Raw genomic sequence first — 21,569 nt, 5'->3', positions numbered from 1 at the left:
TGCATTAGAATTGAATTATTTATTTATCTGAACAATGTACATCAATTTGTCAACACCAAGATAAGAGTATACTTGGTCAACATGCACACATTGTTTATATAATTTATATAAGGAAACCACAAAGATAATTGCATTTACATAATCATGTGCTTTAATAATGAGGAGTAAAACTACAAATATTAGACAGCTTTAACACACACTCAGTTTGCAGGGTTTTCTGAACTAGCAAAACCAGTTTTTGTGGACAGACGCAGTTCTGATATGCTATCCCACTCTCCGACAGTCCTTCGACAACAGCTGACAACCATCTTCCCGTTTAGAGGAATCCCAGGAGCCGACGTCAACCTCAACCACTTCTCACACACACTCGTATCTGTTTCGTTGACAGTGAACTCAAAGCTTAAGTCGTTCTCGTTCATGCTTGTCTCCGGCTCCAGCTGTCCGTGGAAGGTCAATCGTAAACGCTCGCCAGGGTAGGCTTGTGTCGTGTGCGTAAATGCAATGGGGGCGTGGTGTTTTGGTTTCTCTTTAGTAGTCTTACTGGGGGAAATAAACGTGGCAATTTGGAAGATTTTCGTGTCGGGGATGCTGAGTCCGTACACTGAAAAGTGAAGCATTATCGGCTCAACAGAAAGAGACTGCATTGCCTTGACAACAATCAGAGATGGATCAAACTGAATGCTTGTGACGGCCAGCCAACCCGGTCGATCAGCTTGAATGAATACAGTGTCTCCATTAACCTCGACAGAGCAGTGTGAATCGTCTGTGATATCGCACCAATGTCTGAGGTAGTTGCTGTGCACCAGTCGAACGCATTGTGCAGAAGGATTGCACTTCTTAGGTAAAGTGGTAGTGACCTTAAGGGGGTTCCTGAAATGTCCAAGGACTGGGTTGCAATCGATGTTGACAGCAGCAATGATTTTGATCGTCGAGTCCCATCCGCTATGTCGAAGCATGCTGTTCAGTTGGCCCAGGTCTGGAGAGGAGACGGTGATCTGTGTTGGTGCTCTGATGGAGCCTGGCTGTATGCAGACGGTGGTTGAGCTACAAGAGAGAGTGCTCCCCTCTTGTGTGACTGTTTCACTTTCCCTCCACTTGACGTCATCAACCCTGGGCAACTTCTTGGCTTCTGTGCAGTGACAAGAAAATTACATTTAATTTTGAGCGAAAAGATGCGGGAATTCTAAATTACTATACTAAGTCTTGTATCACTGACCTGATTTCTGTCGAAAGTCGGTGAAGATCTTGTGCACATCGAGTTCTTTCTTGAGTTGTTTGACCAGCTGCATCATTCGAGGCATCCTCACGGTACCTGGAGTGGCTTCCACTGCGTCCACTAGTTGATTGGCTGCACTCACTTCGTTCAGGACAGGTAGCAGGCTGTCGTAGTGACTACACGGGAGGAATAGGTTACATGAATTAATTGTCATATGTAATTATATTATTATGTTATAGGGCTTAGATCCTCCACATCTACTGATCGTGCCCCTCCATAACTATATCTCACAATGCAAATGAATGAAGCATTGTGAGTGGAACATTACCCATATCAGAATACACTCCGGCCATACGTGTCATTAGAAATCATATAATCTGGCTGTTTGTTTAAGGAAATAATGAGGAACATTACATATTATGCCATATCAGAATACACTCTGGCCATATGTGTCATCATAGGAAATCTTAGAACAACATAATCATAATATAATCTGGCTGTTTGTTAATTAATATATTCATGAGCTCATTGTTACAGTACACCGCACACAGAGTAACTTCACACTCCTACGATACTCCAGTAACCAACCATGGATTCCAATTGCAAGCTATAATGATGTACACCCTAACAAGTCTAGCATACTTTGTGTCACCTATCTGCCCACACCCACACTTATGTAAACTTACTTACCCTTTGTTTTGCCTTTTGTTGGCCACCACAGCCAGACAGATGTATACAAAGGACTTGAGCTCAATTCGCTGGAAGTCAGGTAAGAGCAGGGCTTGCGTGAATATAACTTCAGCTTCATCTAATTTCCCCTTGACAACGCATTGAAGACCATGTGATATGATCAACTTCATATTCTCTTCCTGTAGTGGAAAATACGGATTCATATAACAAGTGAATAATTATACTGTATAAATAATATAAGCACACATCAGTATACTATAATTATCTAAGAATCAGTAGGACTACAAAGAGTAGAGATTCTAGGGAAAGTAGACTGGTACACTAGCAATGGTTGCTTAAGTGGACTGGTACACTGGTATATAGCAATGGTTGCAGTGGACTGGTACACTGGTACAGTACTAGCAATGGTTGCTTACTTTCTGGTCTTTGGTTCCAGGCATGTAAAAGACGGAAGCTCTCTTCTTGGTCATTCTTTTTGCAGTGAGGTGTTGTGCTGTTTTACTTGAGTCACTGGTTGGTTGGAGAAATGTGATATTATCAATAATCATGTGTTAGAATAAACATTAACACACACAGAGCCTTGTGTCAGACCAACTGTTTAGTGTTGGCACACTTGCTATACAACTTGTTATTTGGGTACACACTTCAAAAGCATCACAACAAATGTGTGGTGTTCAACATGCCAATTCTTAATTGTGAAAACAACATATCTACTAAATGCATGGCCGCCCACCTCTTGACTGCCCTCATGGCAGCATACTTGCGATGTACGTTCCAACAAGGATGCCCGTCCATTGTACACACCAGTAGATCTATCACAAAGGTCTCCGCTGTCACCTTGACTACTGGATACAGCTCCACATTGTCTTCCCAGCTCTCACCTTTCTCTAAGATATGAAGCCCCTTTGTAGGGTACACCACGTGTGATGTGAATATGGTGGATTGGCGGAACGATCGTATCGAGAATGCCACCGTGTAGGGCGAGTTGTTGAAGATCTTAGCTGTCACAATCCGATTGGACGGATCAACGCCAGTCACTATACCGCAGAGGGGACCCAGGGACGACTTGACATGGAAATCAATAGTCAGTTTTGGGTTCCACATTAGCAGGGGGTTGGACGAGTTTCCGTACTGGCAGACCAGTGTGCTATTATCAATGATGCTTGTCTTCCAAATAACGCTCTGTATCCCTTCATCGTCAGAGCTGCTTGAAAAACTCCGCAGTTGTCGATGATGGTGGACATTGCTTGATTTTCGGGAGCGTTGTTTCTTGAACGTCTCTGGAGGATCCTTCTCACTGAATTTGTCATGGGCTTCTTCTTCTTTGCCTACTACTCCCTCTTTGCCTACCACTCCTTCTTCAATGGAGCTGTTAGAGAAGTTGCTGCTGAAAGATACCCCAGAGGCAGTGCTGGAGAGAGAAGAGGCGCTGTTTCGCTCCGCATCAGTGGTGCTTTTGGGCATTTTTCTCGCACCATTGCGAGGTGACTGGATCATACTCGACTGAAATATCATCGGTGGCATCATTTTCCCTGAGAAAACATCCACTGGGATGTAGTTGGTAGCCATGAGGGTAGTGATTATGGCCTCTGCCTGTTTGGCATTCTTGGCACAGTGGCTTTTCAGAAGTGTGTAGATGGCCGTATCGATGTAGATGCCAATACGAATCTGGCCATTTTGGAGTGAGTCGTGAGCACAGGAAGGGAGAGAGGTGTTGGATGTGTTAGCAGCTATCTCAGACGTTATTGGATTAAAGAGCGGAGACTGAATCACTTGAGGCAAAAGTTGTGTGAGCTCCTTTTCGTTGGCTTGAAGGGCAAACAGTGCTGGTTGTACCTTGGTTACATCTGGGGAAGAGAGAAACAATTCTAAAAAGGCTTGTACCTCAGCACCTCAGATAAGCAAAAAAGGTGACATATTCATAGTTCCTTATCTTCGTCAGCATTCCCTACATACCACAAAATTCTACCCCAACCAATGAATAATTATTGAACAAAACTTGCATGATGAAAAGGTCAAAATAAAATCTAATCCTAGTCGAGTCTAGGTCTACTCTTTGCAATGTACAGAAACAGTTTCAGTTTATTTTCCCAGCTGTTGGAATGATAAAGAGCGCTTATAGTTATGATTTGTATGTATAACGGGAAAGTGTGTTAATAGCAGCTAATGAACTCTTGATAGCAGTTTTGTATATCGTATATAGCGGGTATATTTCAAGGGTGTAGTTTTCGCTGATTAAGCATGCACTGCAAACATTTATAGCCACGAATTTATTATTGCATGCATGCATGCTGCGAAAATTAAATCTGCGAAAATCTTTTTAACTATATTTTCCCGAAAGTTTATACCCTTGAAATATACCCGCTATACAGTATATCACAGTGTTTTTACATACCTCCAGGAGTGCCATGTATGGTGAGCCTTCCAGTTCTCAGAATACTCAGTATCAAATTCTCTAGACCGTCCAAATCTAGTGGTTCTCTGTAGACGTCAGTAATCCTAGCCTGTGTCTCAGCGTCGTCTAATGGGAGGGGAGGGGGTAATGTTTCACACAACAAGTGATTATGGTCTAGCGTAAACTAAACTACTTGTGATATCATGTAGTAGCAATGTAGGCATGCAAGCCACTAAAACAACCACCCCGGCCACAATAACACAACAAAGTTATGTGAGAACATGGGAAGCTACATAAAAACACAGCTAAAAATATGGTCAGTTGGTTTTTTGCACAGGAACTAACCTGAGTCCCTGAGTCTATGGTCAGTAGGCACATTAATTATTGAACAAGAACTGAGTCTATGGTTATTGGGCCGGCATATATTGCTAACCTGAGTCACTGCTGTTGACTGAAAGGAATGCACTGAGTGCTGCAGCCTGTGCAGCTGAACTCATCATGCTACTTGAGTCCTCATTATCACTGGCATCATCAGTACTCGGAACATCTTCCTCAGACACCAGAGGCAGCTGTGCTCCGTATGTTCCACTACTCCCAAATTGATTATTGATCCGGTGAATGTTAGTTGAAGCAGGTGTTTGGCGGCGGATCCTGGCAGACGTCTGCAAGGAAGAGATTAGTACAGTGGCTATAGTCAGATGAGCCATATCATCATGACAAATAAATGCCATTGTAATAATTGTTATACAAATTAACACATGCAGTCTCTGCACCTGTTGTGAGGGCTGAATGGAGTAGACCCCAGTGGTCCCGTTGTCAGGTGTAGGAGGCGGTATCACCACCACTGCATACAATAAGACATCATACTAGAATAATTATCGATAAAAGCATGGAGCACAAGAAGCATAAAGCATGTGGTTACCAACTAACTACCTTGAAAGTCAATGCATAGAGCTTCTCAAATTTTTGGAGGCCAGTAAAATGCGACCCTTGTACGGATGTGGAAATTGATTAAGAAAGTTCTCCAGATGTTCACATTATTAAGGCATTACGAAACCAAAGAAATGCCAATTTCTTTCAAAGGTACTGATCTTTCAAGGCATTGCTATGACATCAAGAATTAATGATGTTTATGCTTTCAATGTACGTATTGGATGGAAACAGAGCTATACGAGACCATCAAAGGAAGACAAAGAATATTTGCAAACACTAAATTGTGAATGCAGAATGTGTGACTTGCACCAAAGAAAGATGTAGCTAGCTTAGAACAAACACATTGCCGATCAAATAATTTATAGGTAATACACATCTAGGCTAGCAGCAAGACTATGAAGCATGCTACAGAGCATGGCTCACCTTCAGTTGGTACTTGTCCTGGGCTGCTCATCGTGGCTAGTTACCTTGCAAACAGCAAACTTTAGAACTCTACATGCACTAGAAGCCAGCCAAGTATTTATAGCTAATGGCACTAGATACGCCCACTTCCTTTTAATTAATGAATAATAATTCCTCCATAGCAACAACAATCCGGGCCGGGTGCAGTCCACTCTTGAGATGTCCTCCTGCAGCCCCCCAGTCTCCATGTCCTGGCGTGGACCCCAGGGTAGAGGGTACCTCAACCACCAAGCCTATGATCCTGCCCAGTCCTTTGCATACACCTCAGTCTACTCTGGAGTGAGAGCAGTCAAGAATTTGAGCGAATATGGGGTATGATATGAAACTCGTACATTTGATACAAAAGTACTTATGTATTTTGTCATCAGGATTCCGTTTTGGACCGGGATGTGATTCAGGAGGGACTGACAGACCTGGGACGCACTAGCGATGGCCTCAGCATTTCCTATCTCACGTTGTCGTTACCTGTAAGTCTGTATATAGTGTATTACATGGCATACCTTGAATTCAACCATTAAAAACACCTACATCATTACTAGAATATAGTCTGAGGTTTATTAACCTTGACCACATAAGTAAACACGAGAGACGTGTCATGTCATGAATTCAGTTAAAGTTAGAGGAAAAGCTTGCAATGCATGGGGAGAGAAATGAGATGACAGATTTTGGTAACTCCCACTTGTCTGCAATTACAGTTTGTTGAAGTTAAAAAAGCCTGCCATCAATATTATGGTTTCTGTAGTGACCACTATAATAACAATTATACGTACCTAATTATTGTACAAGTGCTTGAGCATTTGCTGCAATGTGTGTGTGTGTGTGTGGGTGTGTGTGTGTGTGTGTGTGTGTGTGTGTGTGTGTGTGTGTGTGTGTGTGGTGTGTGTGTGTGTGTTTTTATAAGAAGGTTAAAGAGAATAATACCCTTTATTCATGGAAGAATGGAGTTCGTTTCCTTGTTTAAAGCATGTCCCATGCTGTAAACAATCTTATTAATGCCTTAATGAAAGGGAAATCTGTAATGATATTCATTGATGACACACACGTGTTTACATGCACACATGCCATGGGCATCCCCATTCACCATGACTGCATGTACACACGTGCTACTGTCACACACATGCACACACACACACACACACACACACACACACACACACACACACACACACACACACACACACACACACACAGGGCTATGGGCTGGTTGATGTGAGCCTACTGTTATCATATCCTCACTTGCAACGGGTCAATCTATCATCAAACAGTCTCACAGGTAACCAATCCCCCAAATTTTCATGCATGCCTCCTTAAAACTGAAACTGTTTTCTTGTGTTGTTTAGATGTCTCTGTGTTGAGCAATCTTCCATACCTCACATTCCTGGACCTATCAATTAACAAATTATCGACAGTGCTCGACTTTGAGTCTCCCCACAATCTCACGGTACAATCAGCATGTGTGTGTGTGTGTGTGTGTGTGTGTGTGTGTGTGTGTGTGTGTGTGTGTGTGTGTGTGTGTGTGTGTGTGTGTGTGTGTGTGTGTGTGTGTGTGTGTGTGTGTGTGTGTGTGTGTGTGTGTGTGTGTGTGTGTGTGTGTGTGTGTGTGTGTGTGTGTGTGTGTGTGTGTGTGTGTGTGTGTGTGTGTGTGTGTGTGTGTGTGTGTGTGTGTGTGTGTGTGTGTGTGTGTGTGTGTGTGTGTGTGTGTGTGTGTGTGTGTGTGTGTGTGTGTGTGTGTGTGTGTGTGTTGTCACAACCGAATCTTTCTTGTACCATTGCAATGTGATGTGAGAGAAGAATGTACACTTGTCTCACTAATTTTCCACATCAATGCAAATGTCATAATTATTGTATGCGTACGTACATATGTTCATTATCATACGTTTAGTAGCCATTTTCTTTCTGTAGGAGGTTAACTATGCACGCAATGAGATTGAGGGTATGGGGGATTTGTCTCAGCACCCTTCTTTAATCAAGCTCATACTCGACTGTATCCTTATGTGATGATGTCATCATGATAATGATAACGAGTGTTAGTTGATTATGAGAGGGGGTATCCGGTGGAATTTGAATGTGCACACAAAACACATGAAGTTTGTTAAACTTTGTTCTAGGAATTTGTAATCTTTCATTCTTAGTTGAAACTGTATTGTCAAGTAGTTTTGTTTTGATAAAGCTCCTAGTCCACGTGCAATTGTAGCAATTTTGGCTATAATTTTGATTGGTGTACATTCTGCTCTGGTGAGCCTTGACTTTGCCGCAGCCAATCAGATCACCAGGATTTGTGGTCTGGAGACACTGAGACGACTTTCTATACTGAGTCTAGCAGACAATCGACTAGAGAGCATCAATGGTCTGGAACACTTACCACTGAAACATCTCAACCTGGTGGGTTGCTAAGTGTTACAGCTTTGTTACTATATATTGTTACTGTAGTATCCCTTTATTGGTGTGGGTGGGCCAAACTTTTGCAAGTTGGGTGGTCACTCCTTTTGATTTCTGTATTAGGCAAAATGTTATTTTTAAAACTGACCTGTCTGTCACCTTTCTGCATTCTTAAGTTTTCCTTGTCTGACTCCCTTTCCCCGTGCTGATTTCACGGAATTTATTATGCAATAATTTGTTTAAGTATAAGTGACGTATAAGTGATATAGACATGTATACTGTATCAAATTTCACTACATGTATCCAGTAAGGCATTTATTACAATATACCCGTTTTACAAATTGAGGGGGAGGCCTATTCCCAACAACAACCAGTCCCTGTGACGTGAAGGTGCTGATCTAAACATATTAAGTGTGAACTATTTGCTTACTATGAATATTTTTGTACCCAGGGAGGAAACTGCATCAAAGTGATTGAGGGACTAGACACACTCAGCCAACTACAGGTGTTTTATCTAATTTAAGTTCTCTAAGTTCAAGTGTGTGGGGGATCTTTCTCACAACAATTTGTGAACTCTGATTCCATTAAATTGATGCATTTAATACAAAATCACTGTGTTGTGACTTTTTTGCATGGCTAGGGAAATAAAGTAATTGGTTGGTTGTTTACCGTGTGTGTGTGGTTTCTGTCATGCAGGTTCTAGACTTATCCGGAAACAAAATATCGAGTTGCAAAGGATTGGAAAACAACCGGTTCTTGTTGAACGTGAACTTGGAGGAGAACGAGGTTTGTCTGCATAATTATGTTGCCAGCTTCTTGTCTGATGGATCCAAGTGTTTGAATTTAAGCAAGTAGGAATGTGACTTTGCTATGATATCCCGTGCTGTAAGAGAATTGGACAGTTCTAGTGGAAGATTATAATAATTATATCCCCATTAGAAATATTGGAGCTTTCTTGGAAAACTATGACTAACGTATGCATTCACAGATTGTTAATATTGAGGAGGTGAGGCACTTGGATGGCCTCCGTCTCTTGAAGACACTCAACCTATCAAAGAACCCTATAGAGGTAAGGCCCTCTCTAGGGTGGAGTTAATGTTACTAATGTGACCACTCTGACATGATGTTGTTTCATATCCTGACAGACAATGGCCGAGTACCGTGCCATGGTGGTCCATTACCTGCACTCTATCACAACACTCGACCACAGAGCAATTGATGCCAAGGAAAAGGTGGGCCCTGTGTACTATGATTGATCAGAGAAGGTTCAATCAAGTGATTTACTCTTCTTTTCTACGCATATGATTGTGTAGGTGTCAGCTCTGAACAGGTTTGCTCCTTCATTGGAGGTAACAGCTTCGTTTGATCACAGGATCAACATCATGGGATCAGTTAAGAAGCCAGCTAGGATTAGATTCAGGTAAATGAACACTATATGTTGTGTACATACAGCACATTATGACTGTTGCAGTACGTTGACATGTGCTGAGGAGCCCTACCCCATGCTGATACTGTGTGGTCCATCGGGAACAGGCAAGGGACAATTTGTTCAACTACTAGTGGAGGAGTTCCCAAGCTTCTTTGGCTTAGGGTGAGTTGAAATGAAACAGTTATCTATCTTGACTTAGTGATTCATTCATGTGTGTTTATGCTCCCCCCAGTGTGTCCCATACTACACGCCCACAGAGGGACAGGGAGAGCCATGGGAGAGACTACTATTTTATTGATGAGAGTACTTTCACAAGGGCAGCAAAATCTGTACGTCCGGTTCTCCATGTACTGTATGTCCTAGTGCTCATGTTTTGGATGCAGGGAGAGTTTGTCCAGAGGTCAGGCAGAAGTAGGAGCATGTATGGTCTAACAATGGCTGCCATAGAGCAAGTGGCCCAACAAGGATTGGCCTGTGTCACTCACATGAGCATTGAGGTAACTGCCTGCCTTGTGTGTGTGATGCTTTATTGTACCTGCTTGCTTGTCATCCATAGGGTGTACTGACTTTGAAGAAAACTCACTTTGAGCCACGCTACATCTTGACACTTCCACTCACACCAGAGGTGAACTTATTTGATTCTCTCTCAGTATTTATTGGATAGTGTTTCATTTCCTAAATCAGATCCACAAGCAGCGACTCAGAGAGAAGGGTTGCTATAGCAACGAGCAGATCAAGACTATCTTGAATGAAGTGGACTACTACAAACAGATCCATCAGAACCATCCTGGCTTCTTTGACACATCTCTCAACACGGGTATGTGCATATTGTGACTGTACATGCGAAGTCATTCTAATAGAAAGTTTTCAAGCAGTATAGATCTTTAATCTGTAGCCTCCCCATAATCCCTCCCCATAATCCCTCCCCATAATCCCTCCCCATAATCCCTCCCCATAATCCCTCCCCATAATCTGATGTAAGGACGTTAATTGATTTTGTTTTGTGCAGACAATCTGAATGAGGGCTACAACTACCTGCGTGCTGTGGTGATGGCCTATGGTGACATATCCCCCGAGTCCCCCCTCTCCCTCACCTCTGGCTCACAGCAGACTACTCAAGCAACCACCTCCGCCTCCACTTCAGAGAGAACCACTCCTCAACCAAACACCGACACTCCTTCACTGTTGTACAACCCGTTCGAGAAGCCACATGACTATCCGTATGCAGCACTGGGTAAAGGCACACTTGAGAGCATTCAGAATATGTCCAAGACTTGGTTCAGACGAGGTTCCTCCCAGTCTGAGCTGGGAGATAGCAGACCAATATCTGGAGGAGACACACAGCAGAGGCATGGATCTAGAACACCTGTGAGTACTGGTTGTAGTGTCAGTGATCTGCCCAGAATTCTTGATCCTATCTCAATTCAAATACAAAATTGCCTGTAGCAAGACAGTGGTTCTTACCCACCTCACCCACCTAGACTGGCGGCGATAGCCGCCCGAGCGCGTAGCGCAAGCGACTGGCAAACTGCCTATCAGTGATCACTCGTCTCAGCGGAAGTGTAATAGATCGTATGACACTACTAAACATGAATATCGTTATAGATAATGTGGTTAAATTTTGCTATGAGATTCAGCTACTATGGAATGCACTGAATCCCCTGAAGTGTAAGTGCGGTTAGGGCTAATATGACGTTGAGCAATTTGATAGGCTGCAATGCTCGTTGCAGCTGAGACGAGTGACTGATAGACAGTTTGCCAGTCCCTCGCGCTACGCACGCGAGGGGCTGTCGCCGCCAGTCTACTCACCCACCAGTGTGGGCACGTCTCTGATTATTATTGTGTATTTTACAAAGTGTGCGGTTGTATTCCATTGATTCTTGATAATGTGTTCCTCTAGCTGTCTGATCAAGGAGGGAGGAAGCACTCGATTGTGAAGGCTGCTGTAGCCGGCAGAGAGAGCATCTCATGTGAAGGATCAGTGGTCAGGTATGGTGATTATAAAATGTTACAAGGTCCACAATGTGTACTATCTTTCTTGTATGCAGCTCTAGTAGGCCTGGTACTAGCCTAAACAGTCATGCTGTGATGAAACATCAACCATTGGACGAGACGCGGAGTGAAGAGTCAAGTTCTGAAGAGGATGACAATTCTCTTGCCGAGTCCTCGCTGTCTAAGCTCTCCTCAGAGAGAGTATTCTCACCTGACAATCCATCAGAACTCAATGACTAACATTATATTAGGGCTGTGCATTATGAAAAGCAAATGTATCACTTGTGTTTTTATGGACATTAATTTTATGGTTCACTATGAATACAGTTACTAGTCTATCTACCTCCTCCCACTTTTTGACACAAAGGAACTGGACTGAAAGCTGACACCCCTTCATGCCCTTTATACTATAAACAGATCTCCCTGTCCCCAATATAGTTTGCAGGTTGGTACAAGAAAAAGCTTTATGATGCTGCTATGTGTGAATGCATGCTAGCTATAGACTATTGATTTCTATACTGACACATTATATATGACACCCATACATGCATCCAGAGAGATGGCTGAGACTCCTGCCAAGAAGCCGTCCAGTGACCCACCCCCTGTCTTCTCATCCCTCGATGAATTAAGCCAGGGCAGTGAGACAAACGCCAAACGATACCAAAACCTTGTGCAAGCATTCAAGACCAAGTATGGAACTGAGCCACAGTTCATTGCTCGAGCTCCTGGTCGGGTCAACATCATTGGAGAGCATATTGACTACTCTGGCTATGCTGTACTACCCATGGCCATTGAGCTGGATATTGCAATCGCATGTCGTACGCGAAACGAAGACGTCATCAACATTTCCAACACCAACCCCAAGTATCTTGACCATCAGTCGAACATAAACAGAAAGCTGAATATCACCAAAAGAGGAATGATGTGGTACGACTACATTCTGTGTGGTATTGCAGGTGCCGAAGACTATTGCAATATTGATAACCTCACTGGAATGGATTTGCTAGTCGATGGAAACATTCCCCCTGCATCTGGTTTATCGAGTTCTTCTGCTCTTGTTTGTTGCTCTGCCCTGGCTACTGCTCATGCTAACAAAATAGCTTTACCGTCCAAGGCTTTTTTTGCTGAAATGTGTGCCAAGTGTGAGCGCTACATTGGTACCGAAGGAGGTGGAATGGACCAGGCCATCAGCTTCCTAGGCGAGCAAGGAAAAGCTATGATGATTGAATTCGATCCGATTCGTACAACTGAAGTGAAGATCCCAAAAGGCTGTGTATTTGTGATAGCCAATACTCTTGTCCCTGCAGAGAAGGCTACTGCCGCTTCGTGCTTTAATGTTCGAGTTGCTGAATGTCGCCTGGCCTCTCTTGTGATGGCCTACCAGCTTGGAGTGAAGCGTTGGGAAGAAGTGAGGAAGCTCCTAACGCTTGAGTATGCTTCAGGTCATGAGCTGAAGGAGATAATGACGAAAGTGGTGACAAAGCATTTGCGTTCCGATCCCTACACCCAATCCGATTTATGTAGCATCATGGACGTGGACAAACAATATCTTTGGAAGGAGTTTCTAAACGAGCAAACAAAGTCGATTGAGGAGTTCCAGCTTTACTACAGAGTCGAGCATGTCTACAATGAAGCTAGTCGAGTCTACCAATTCAAGGACATTGCTAACGATCCAAATGGAGAGAACGTTGCCGTGAAGTTGGGTAAGCTCATGGATGATAGTCATGCAAGCTGTCGTGATCTCTATGAGTGCAGTTGTCCTGAGCTGGATCAAATTGTGGCTATTGCCAAGTCTGCTGGAAGCCTGGGCTCGCGATTGACTGGTGCTGGCTGGGGTGGGTGTACAGTGTCGCTGGTGAGAGAGGATAAGTGCAAAGAGCTGATGGAGACACTTCAAGAGGAGTACTATAAGGGTCATTCCAACGGAATGGAGAACTTGGACGCTAGTTTGTTTGTTACAAAGCCTGGGCCTGGTGCTGCCCTTTGTGTTTTTTGAAATTAATTTTTGTGTTTGCATACTGTACTAGATAATTTATGTCAATGTCATGTTTCAACCGCGGCTTTGAACTGAGTGGAAGGCCCCTAGATTCTACCTTGCGTTCCATTAGAGGAAACATAGGCCAATACTGTACTTAAGAAAATTACGTAAATTACGTAGTAAAAAGCTTAGAAGCAAAATGGCTATGGCCGAGGCTGTTGACGTTCCTAAGATCGTTGTAGTGCCTCACGAAAGAAGCATACTCTTCAACAAGAGAGAATGTGCCATGTCAGAGCCTCAGAAAGTCGGTAGATCAGTAGACAAGAAAAGAATACTTCAAAACAACCTGATATTTGACTGTAGAGTCCTGTCCAGAAATCATGCTTTGATATGGTTTGAAAATGGCAAGGTGAGTTTTGTTTACCTTCGAATACGGTAGACCAAATAATGAGTCTTCCGACGTTTAAACGTTTGAATGTGGTCTCTCATATCACAAACGATGAAAGGGTTGAAGGACATTAATTAAGTAATCTTCCTCCCTCCAGTTCTTTATCAAGGACACAAAAAGTAGTAATGGCACGTTTGTAAATGAGACCCGACTGAGTCCCTCTGGAGAGGAGAGTGCTCCAAGAGAGCTACGATCGAAAGACATCGTTCAGTTTGGTGTCAACGTAAATGTCGACAAAAAAGGTTTGTAATGATCTGAATATTAGCGTACTGGTTGTATACATCATGTATGCCACGTGTAGCGCATGGGTGTATCATTGCTCGGGTACAGCTGTTCATCAATGATGTGGAACTGCCTGGAGTGGAGCCTCCCGTCCAGCAAGTGCTGCAGATCATGCAGGTATCTTATAGTTGTGTGTGCGTGTGTGTGTGCGTGTGTGTTAGCAGACTAAATCAGATGTATAACAACTCAGTGTCTGTTAACAAATAATAGTTACGTGGTGTGATTTGATTGTCACTCACTACAGAATGCGTTGGCACGGGAACTGGAGCTGGAGACGAAGCTAGTCTCAATGCAAACTGCCATTGAGGGGTCTAGACAACTAGCCAACGAGAGTATGATTGTGAGCTATTGTAGTTATACAAAGAAGACCTCCTGTTAGATGTGTGACTCTTAGAGCCTATGTGTAGCTTCTCAATATTGAAGCTGATATGTACTATTGAAGTCTTATGTGTGTGCAGGCCATTGTGAATGAAGATGAACTCTTGTCAAGATTGGAAATGCTTGAGAACCAACTGCAAGTCTATGCCAAGGTAAGACACTGCACATATTCCATGTACTGTGCACTGTGCATAGAAGCTGTTTGTTTAGGAAATGTGTATTCGGTTTTGTTAGTGTGATTAATACCAGATATCTGATGAGTGTGGGAGGTCAGTGACTGAGTACACAGAAGGTCTTCTTGTGTTACTACTACTAGGCCTAGCTTTGATGGCTGACTGTGATTATCGTGTTGTTACAAACTTCAATTAATCATTATTGTACAGAATTCACCAGAGGATGAGCTAAAGAAGCAGCTGGCCCAGGCTTATGAGGAGAGACACCAGAGTGATCTCACTTCAAAGGTAACTGCAATTATTATAATAGTGTGTGCAGTCAGACTAGCCTGCTTTGGTGAGGCAACACCCCTTTAAACAGTAGGCCTTTCTAACTGTGTATGCATGATGTACAGTAATATAGTATATGTCTATGCTATGATCACATTATGACGAATATCTTTTCCTTCAGAACTCAGTGAGAAATATCTTACATGAGAAGCTGGAGTACGTCTCTAAAGTTAATCAGTTACAGGTGTGTGTGTGTGTGTGTGTGTGTGTGTGTGGGTGTGGGTGTGGGTGTGTGTGTGTGTGTGTGTGTGTGTGTGTGCGCGCGTGTGTGTGTGTAGGTTAACTCTTTAAGAGGCCAAAGCTATGTTCCTTACTTGAGCACTAACCCACCCCCTCCACACACAGAGAGATTATGACAAGGCTGAGCAAGAGTGTCAGAAATACAAGACTCTCTACGACAACAGCAAACAAGAGGTGAGTGGGTAAAGGTCGTTTTATGCAGACCATTCATTTCTCTTTGCAGCACACACAAGATGTGGCCAAACTGTCAGAGCAACTCAAGCAAGCAGAACTAGAGAAGAAAACCCTTCAAGATGAGGTACAGTCCCACACACACACACACACACACACACACACACACACACACACACACACACACACACACACACACACTCGCATGACATTGTCGTACATGTACTTCTAACTTTCCTCTGTTATGTAGCTCAACGAAAAGAAAGAAGCACTTGCAGCAGACCTGGACCATCTCAAGGGCGATGTCAAGTACAAGGAGGAGCAGCTGTTAAAAACAAAACGTAAGCATCCATACATATTCATACGATAGTTAAATTAGTTGTTCTCTCTTTTTGAGTATAGAGCGTTTGGAAGAAACAGAAGAAGAGCTGGTCAATCTCAAGATCACAATGGAAACAGACAAGCAACGACAGACAGGTGTCCCCACCTCCCAGTCCGTGGACAATGGTGCTGAACAGATCTTTGTGGCACAGGGGGCCACCCCTTTGGTACAAGTCAGCAGTGGTGATCTCACAGATCGTCAGGGGAATGCCCCTCTACCTCACCCTGCGTTCACAAGACGAGGCACTCTCCTCGCTTCCGAAAACCAGATAGAGGACAAGCAGAGAGAATGGGAGGGTGAGAACCTGTGTCGAGCATGTATGTGTATCAGTACTGTGTGTACATGTACATGTATTGATCTAGCCTCTACATATACTGTATAAAGCTACCATTCCTTTGTGGCTCTATAGGCTAAGCAAACACTTGTTTGTCATATTTTATCCCTATAGTACGTGTACATAGTAGACATAGCTTGATGTACCGACTGTTGATTATCCCCTACCCACTCTCCAGTGAGGGTCCAAGATCTGGAGGAGGAGCTGGGGGAGTCAGAGAAGACAGTGAGGAACCTACAGACACAGTTGGCGGGCTATGTCAAGAATGAGGCTGCCTTGAAACAGCTAACAATCGAGGAACTGGGCCGACGGATGGCCAGCAATGCTATCACTAAAAGTACGCATTGTAATGTGTTCATTACATGAGTGCTGTGTATGTGTACAGTGTACATGCTGTTACTGTCTGTGTATGTGTACAATTACATGAGTGCTGTGTATGTGTACATGCTGTTACTGTCTGTGTATGTGTACATGCTGTTACTGTATGTGTATGTGTACAATTACATGAGTGCTGTGTATGTGTACATGCTGTTACTGTCTGTGTATGTGTACAATTACATGAGTGCTGTGTATGTGTACATGCTGTGTATGTGTACATGCTGTTACTGTCTGTGTCACTGCTATTGAACATTGTATAATTATACAGGTAAAATAGATTTGTTGCAGTTATCTCTGGAAGCAGCCGAGGAGAAGGTGCAACACCTACAAGGTTTGTCTCTGAGAATTGCTTAATTCTTTTTACTATACGTTAACTTCCTGGCAGACCAACTGACTTCTGAGGCATCACTGAGGTCTGCACTACAAGACAAACAAGGTAGGGAAGTGTTTCAACATAATCGTGGGTATTCACGACACCTTATCCTTCTTTCAGCTGAACTAGACGATAGACAGAGGTATTTAGAAGCCAAAGAAAGAGAAATTAACTCAGTAACAGGTATTTAGAGCAATTTATTATGTATATGTACGTACATCCGTACGATGTCTACAAGTAACATATGTATGTCTGTGTGCTTAGCTATTATTCTGGTATGTGTTGTCTCTGTAGCTGAAGTAGAGAGAGCTAGAAGGGACAGGACGGAGATTTCATCTAGCAGCTCTGATGAGTCAGCACTCAGGGGAGAGATGGACAAGTTTAAGGGCAAATATGTCAAACAATTGTCTGAAACAGTGCGAGTGAAAGCCGAAGTAAGTTATTGTTGCTATGGTATCTTGTGGCACACGTGGTTTTCAGTACTACAATATGTGGTGCATTATGATTGTTTCCCTTGTTCAGAACACCAACTTGATAAAGGAGATGGAAGAGCTGAGGAGAACAATGGATGAGCAGGAGAAACAACAGCTAGAGACAGCTGGACCTCGTGAGAAGGTTGGTTTGACTGAGTGCCCTCCCCCCAGAACATTACATCTTATTGAAGATGAAGACCAGGTATTGGTGACTGTGTTGTGGTCACTTTGTATCGCCTGTCAGATATCACTCTTCAGATAACAGCTCTTTCATCTCGCTCTTTCCCTCTCTCCCTAGATCTGTTTTTCTCAAAATCAGCTCACAGGATGTTAAATTGCTTGTTTATTTGACCAGTTCTTAGTACTAGCAACTACACATGAAATGTAGATAGATACCCACAAATAAAATCACTTTCATTATACATGATTGTCTCTCTCATCACTTAATCAAATCACATGAAATAATTATCTTGTTGTGATACCCTTAATCCAATACTCCCCCTCTCCTCCCCTGTAGCGTGTGAAGCTTCTGACAATAATTGCACTGGTATCAATAGGAGTAGCTCTGGCATCTTGGCTCACATGATCAAGGACACTATTATTTAGCTGATAAACACCAACAAATTATCATTTTTCATTAGTATGTTTGTGTTAAGTATACGTGTTTATTTCAGTTTTGTGAGTGGTTCGGTTGGAAATTCCTTTATTGTGCATGTGTGAACACTGTATCCAGCACAGGAGCTAGTAGGCCGCTTAATTTATGATATGAAGTATAATTATAATGGGGTAAAATGAACTTGTACAATACTACATTACAGCTATTCCTGAGCTCTATTAGTGTTATTCGTTGCAGAGCTTGAGGTCGCAAGAGAACATAAAGTGGCCCTGCGGACCAGGGTCTCCATTGCAGCTTTTGATATTGCCAGAGGCAATGTCTTGCATGTATATGTACCAGTGTGGCCATTTCTCAGTGGATAGAAGAAAAGATCCATCATCTCTAGGAGTGAGCTGCCAGTGTCCTTGAAGGCCTGGATCCTTTTCCCATCCTCGAACATTTCCTTCACTGTTGTCCTGCATGTACAGATACCAATTTTTCCAACGCATAGTTGAAATGAGAAAAAAATTGCTGTCAATCCGTTCAAACAAAAATTCGCCTTGATTTCCTGGAGTAGTTTGCCATCCCCTGACATTACCCTCTTTGTTGTCCTGCATGTAGACAAACCACTCTGGCCATTTCAAGGTGGTAATGCGAAAAGGTCCTCCTCCACTGAAAGGGAGTTGATGTACGCCACTAGTAGCATTTAAATTAAGTTTCAAGCTATAAAGTTTTGCAGCCATTTCACTTAGACAGGAATGCAGCTGAGGCTGTCTAAAGCTGGAGAAAAATCGGCCTGGGAACATGGCGGCACTATAATTGTGATGGCACGTGTTTAAGACTATTATGCTAGAGGCAACAAAGAAGAAGTTTACCTCACAGCTGCACAGTCTTTTCTTTTATTGCGCATGCTCAAAATACCTAACCATGCCATGTGGCAATATTAAATCAAGTTGTTAGAATTAGAAAGTCAGATTACAATGGCAGACCAGGACAATAAGATTTCAGATGTAGCAGAGCAAGCTTTGAGTGGCCTCAAAGAAGGTTAGTGTGTGTATAATACCACTTGTGGATGTTTGATATAGCCAGTTAGAGATTGATGGATATATGTACTATATGTGGGAGTGTCATGGTTGGAATGCACATTCACAATACTGTACTGGTATCCTGCTGTGTAGGAAAGTAAGCAATCTTAACCTATTCTCTGGTTGCAGATGACATTAAGAAGATACTGTCTGATGGCACAGCCATGTCGGGACTCTCACAGAAACTAGCCGCTCAAATCAACCAAGCACTGGGGGGCGGAAATGCCTTGTAAGTTCAGTCGTAACTATGGTCAGAATAACAAGTGTTCATCTTACAGAGCACCTCCTCCTCCACGTGACAAGCAAGAAATGAGACGGATACGAGCTCTCAAGAAACTCCAGCTGGAGTCCACGAACCTAGAGGCCCAGTTTTACATTGAGGTTCAGAAATTGGAGTCCAAATACCTTGTTCTGAATCAACCCTTGTTTGAGAAGAGGCGTGATATCATCAGTGGATCACATGAGCCGACAGACGAGGAAGCCCACTGGTCAGACGATGAGGATAACGAGGAGGAAGATGTCTTGGCTATTAAGGCTGCAGGTAATCAAGGAAACCACTCTTAACACTGCGTCCATATTCAATGTGTGTTTATAATTTATTGTGCAGATAGCATTAAGGACAATGGGACAGACGTGGACAGACCAGCCGAGGCAGGCCCTAGTAAAGATGGTGAGCCCCACACTGTACCGCCCCCTCTTATCCTCTTATCACTATTTGTCCCCCAGGTGATGATGACCCAAGCACAGGCGTTGAGGAATTCTGGTTGACTGCTTTCAAGAACTGTGAGATATTCACTGATATTATTAAGGTGATGGTATTCGAGGTATTTGGGCAGTTGATATATTGACTTTCTTCCTCTGGTGTACATAGGAAGAAGATGAGTCTGTTCTCAAACACCTGATTGACTTGAAGGTCCTCTACACTGACGACACTGGAATGGTTAGTCTGTTAATAATTACTATATAATTATTTGAAACAACTGTTTGTTTGTTTGCAGGACTTCTCTCTTGAGTTCCACTTCTCTGATAATGAGTGGTTCACTAACAAAGTGCTCACCAAATCTTACAAAGTGACGTGTGAAGTGAACAAAGACGACCCCTGGGCATTCGAGGGGGCGGCCATTGCAGAGGGGAAAGGGTGAGTGGTAGGCGTGGTTTAGATCCTCTAGAGACTAGAACTATAGCTTCATAACTTATGATTGGTGTATAGCATTGACCCCATTGACCCCACTATCTCCCACTGTTTTGTTTCAGATGTAGCATAGACTGGAAGAAAGGCAAAAATCTCACCGTTAAAACCATCAAGAAGAAACAAAAGCACAAAGGTAGTGCCGAAATTTGTGTGTGTGTGCATTTGTTATCTAAAACCACCTCCCACTACAGCTAAGGGCCAGCAAGCTCGTATGGTGACAAAAACTGTCCCCAGTGAGTCTTTCTTCAACATCTTCTCCCCACCAAACAGTAAGTCTCGACAAAAATGGTGCCACGAATATAATTATAATAATTCTCTTCTATGAAACTTGGCCATCCCCACAGTTAACTCAAAGGTAAGTATCAAGCTCTTGAACAGTTAATAATATATCTCAAATTTGCGAAACAGCTCACTGACCACCCTCCTTCCCACAGGATGAAGCAGCTGAGGATGAGGAGGACATAGCTCAGGCTCTCAGTGATGACTATACAAGGGCTGAATTTATTCGTGACAGACTAGTACCCAAGGCCGTCTTGTTCTTCACTGGGGAGGCACTGGAGGAGGACGGTGATGATGAAGATGTGAGTGTGTTGTGTGGTGGTGTGCCATGTGGGGGTGGAGTGGGTGGATGGTGAATATGTGAGTGTGTTGTGTGGGGGTGGAGTGGGTGGACGGTGATAATGAAGATGTGAGTGCCTTAGTTTGTGTGTGTATGTGTCATGTGGGGGTGGGATGAGGAATGTCATATTTAATGGTCTGTTATGAGAATGTGCATACCGTTCTGTAAATAAAATCAGAAAAAAATTTTTTCTGAGCAACTACAGTGATTCAATGCATTGTACCACTGTTTACAGTTTGATGACGACTATGATGAGGACGATGATGACTTAGAAGGGGATGATGATGGTTTAGAGAAACAGGTTCGTGTGAATAATGCATTGTTGTAGTGCATAATGGTTTATATTAACTCCCATTTATTTCTACAGGTGGCTGCAACGAAAGACCAATGCAAAAATCAGTAAAAAGGACATGTAAATAACTGTTCTGTTCTGTTCTAGTTATTACACTTCGTCTTTGTACACGTGCACACTATTGGATATCTTATTGTTATTAATATTTGCTTAGTCAGCTAAAACAAATGGGGCGGCTCAGTCATTGATCCTATCCTAGTCCCTGGAGTTAAGAGCTAATCAAAAAGTACAAAAGATTGAAAACTTCTTTTTTTAATTTTTTGTGTATTCCGATCTACGATTATTTACTT

General features: G+C 43.0%; 5 protein-coding genes across 7 annotated transcripts; 4 read left to right on the top strand and 1 right to left on the bottom strand.

The window, feature by feature from the left end:
* Positions 1-34: 34 nt before the first annotated feature.
* On the bottom strand, positions 35-5,789 carry LOC135346787 (uncharacterized). The gene is made up of 9 exons (XM_064544525.1): positions 5,658-5,789; positions 5,075-5,145; positions 4,735-4,963; positions 4,302-4,427; positions 2,640-3,753; positions 2,323-2,416; positions 1,907-2,085; positions 1,217-1,392; positions 35-1,129 (listed from the first exon to the last, which is right to left on the bottom strand). The coding sequence occupies exons 1-9, from the start codon at positions 5,686-5,688 to the stop codon at positions 201-203; spliced, it is 2,949 nt and encodes a 982-aa protein (XP_064400595.1). The 5' UTR covers positions 5,689-5,789; the 3' UTR covers positions 35-200.
* On the top strand, positions 5,441-11,818 carry LOC135346791 (leucine-rich repeat and guanylate kinase domain-containing protein-like). Its single transcript, XM_064544530.1, has 20 exons — positions 5,441-5,517; positions 5,819-6,008; positions 6,065-6,163; positions 6,888-6,969; positions 7,037-7,137; positions 7,599-7,680; positions 7,954-8,078; positions 8,527-8,580; positions 8,772-8,861; positions 9,064-9,144; positions 9,221-9,307; positions 9,389-9,495; positions 9,547-9,666; positions 9,737-9,833; positions 9,888-10,001; positions 10,061-10,129; positions 10,189-10,321; positions 10,514-10,872; positions 11,405-11,493; positions 11,553-11,818. The coding sequence occupies exons 1-20, from the start codon at positions 5,456-5,458 to the stop codon at positions 11,734-11,736; spliced, it is 2,325 nt and encodes a 774-aa protein (XP_064400600.1). The 5' UTR covers positions 5,441-5,455; the 3' UTR covers positions 11,737-11,818.
* On the top strand, positions 11,801-13,557 carry LOC135346801 (N-acetylgalactosamine kinase-like). The gene is made up of 2 exons (XM_064544543.1): positions 11,801-11,941; positions 12,052-13,557. The coding sequence occupies exon 2, from the start codon at positions 12,056-12,058 to the stop codon at positions 13,490-13,492; it is 1,437 nt and encodes a 478-aa protein (XP_064400613.1). The 5' UTR covers positions 11,801-11,941; positions 12,052-12,055; the 3' UTR covers positions 13,493-13,557.
* A 76-nt stretch (positions 13,558-13,633) lies between these two features.
* Positions 13,634-18,157, top strand: LOC135346795 (sarcolemmal membrane-associated protein-like). Of its 3 annotated transcripts, none has more exons than XM_064544536.1 (18): positions 13,634-13,883; positions 14,020-14,164; positions 14,224-14,321; positions 14,449-14,544; positions 14,663-14,734; positions 14,966-15,043; positions 15,207-15,269; positions 15,431-15,499; positions 15,549-15,623; positions 15,747-15,837; positions 15,899-16,174; positions 16,391-16,549; positions 16,859-16,921; positions 16,976-17,026; positions 17,084-17,146; positions 17,258-17,397; positions 17,486-17,578; positions 17,954-18,157. In XM_064544536.1, the coding sequence occupies exons 1-18, from the start codon at positions 13,674-13,676 to the stop codon at positions 18,020-18,022; spliced, it is 1,911 nt and encodes a 636-aa protein (XP_064400606.1). In that variant the 5' UTR covers positions 13,634-13,673; the 3' UTR covers positions 18,023-18,157. The 3 variants fall into 3 exon arrangements, with proteins under 3 accessions (XP_064400606.1, XP_064400605.1, XP_064400607.1); XM_064544535.1 differs by having other exon boundaries at positions 17,486-17,638; XM_064544537.1 differs by lacking the exon at positions 13,634-13,883 and having other exon boundaries at positions 14,021-14,163; positions 14,222-14,321; positions 17,486-17,638.
* Positions 18,158-18,915: 758 nt separating this feature from the next.
* LOC135346806 (nucleosome assembly protein 1-like 4) lies at positions 18,916-21,432 on the top strand. The gene is made up of 13 exons (XM_064544550.1): positions 18,916-19,075; positions 19,246-19,345; positions 19,395-19,657; positions 19,724-19,786; positions 19,843-19,925; positions 19,988-20,056; positions 20,115-20,254; positions 20,371-20,441; positions 20,500-20,577; positions 20,653-20,663; positions 20,743-20,889; positions 21,163-21,228; positions 21,295-21,432. The coding sequence occupies exons 1-13, from the start codon at positions 19,012-19,014 to the stop codon at positions 21,328-21,330; spliced, it is 1,191 nt and encodes a 396-aa protein (XP_064400620.1). The 5' UTR covers positions 18,916-19,011; the 3' UTR covers positions 21,331-21,432.
* The last annotated feature ends 137 nt before the right edge of the window (positions 21,433-21,569 follow it).

The sequence above is a fragment of the Halichondria panicea genome, chromosome 13 (genome assembly GCF_963675165.1).
Source record: "Halichondria panicea chromosome 13, odHalPani1.1, whole genome shotgun sequence".
NCBI classification, from domain to species: Eukaryota; Metazoa; Porifera; class Demospongiae; order Suberitida; family Halichondriidae; genus Halichondria; species Halichondria panicea.
Note: the sequence above shows the minus strand (reverse complement) of the source record. Positions and strands in the feature narration are given on the sequence as shown.

Excerpts from the sequence above, each read along its gene's own strand:
- LOC135346791 (XM_064544530.1), top strand. The coding sequence starts at position 5,456 with ATGGAAACAGAGCTATACGAGACCATCAAAGGAAGACAAAGAATATTT. Across the intron at positions 10,002-10,060 it reads TCACTCACATGAGCATTGAG|GGTGTACTGACTTTGAAGAA; the intron begins GTAACTGCCTGC and ends TGTCATCCATAG. Across the intron at positions 10,873-11,404 it reads GGCATGGATCTAGAACACCT|CTGTCTGATCAAGGAGGGAG; the intron begins GTGAGTACTGGT and ends GTGTTCCTCTAG.
- LOC135346787 (XM_064544525.1), bottom strand. The coding sequence starts at position 5,688 with ATGAGCAGCCCAGGACAAGTACCAACTGAAG. Across the intron at positions 4,964-5,074 it reads CCATTCAGCCCTCACAACAG|ACGTCTGCCAGGATCCGCCG; the intron begins GTGCAGAGACTG and ends TCTTCCTTGCAG. Across the intron at positions 4,428-4,734 it reads AGTCAACAGCAGTGACTCAG|ACGACGCTGAGACACAGGCT; the intron begins GTTAGCAATATA and ends CCCTCCCATTAG.
- LOC135346801 (XM_064544543.1), top strand. The coding sequence starts at position 12,056 with ATGGCTGAGACTCCTGCCAAGAAGCCGTCCAGTGACCCACCCCCTGTC.
- LOC135346795 (XM_064544535.1), top strand. The coding sequence starts at position 13,674 with ATGGCTATGGCCGAGGCTGTTGACGTTCCTAAGATCGTTGTAGTGCCT. Across the intron at positions 16,175-16,390 it reads CAAGCAGAGAGAATGGGAGG|TGAGGGTCCAAGATCTGGAG; the intron begins GTGAGAACCTGT and ends CCCACTCTCCAG. Across the intron at positions 16,550-16,858 it reads CAGCAATGCTATCACTAAAA|GTAAAATAGATTTGTTGCAG; the intron begins GTACGCATTGTA and ends ATAATTATACAG.
- LOC135346806 (XM_064544550.1), top strand. The coding sequence starts at position 19,012 with ATGGCAGACCAGGACAATAAGATTTCAGATGTAGCAGAGCAAGCTTTG. Across the intron at positions 19,346-19,394 it reads CTGGGGGGCGGAAATGCCTT|AGCACCTCCTCCTCCACGTG; the intron begins GTAAGTTCAGTC and ends TTCATCTTACAG. Across the intron at positions 21,229-21,294 it reads ATGATGGTTTAGAGAAACAG|GTGGCTGCAACGAAAGACCA; the intron begins GTTCGTGTGAAT and ends TTATTTCTACAG.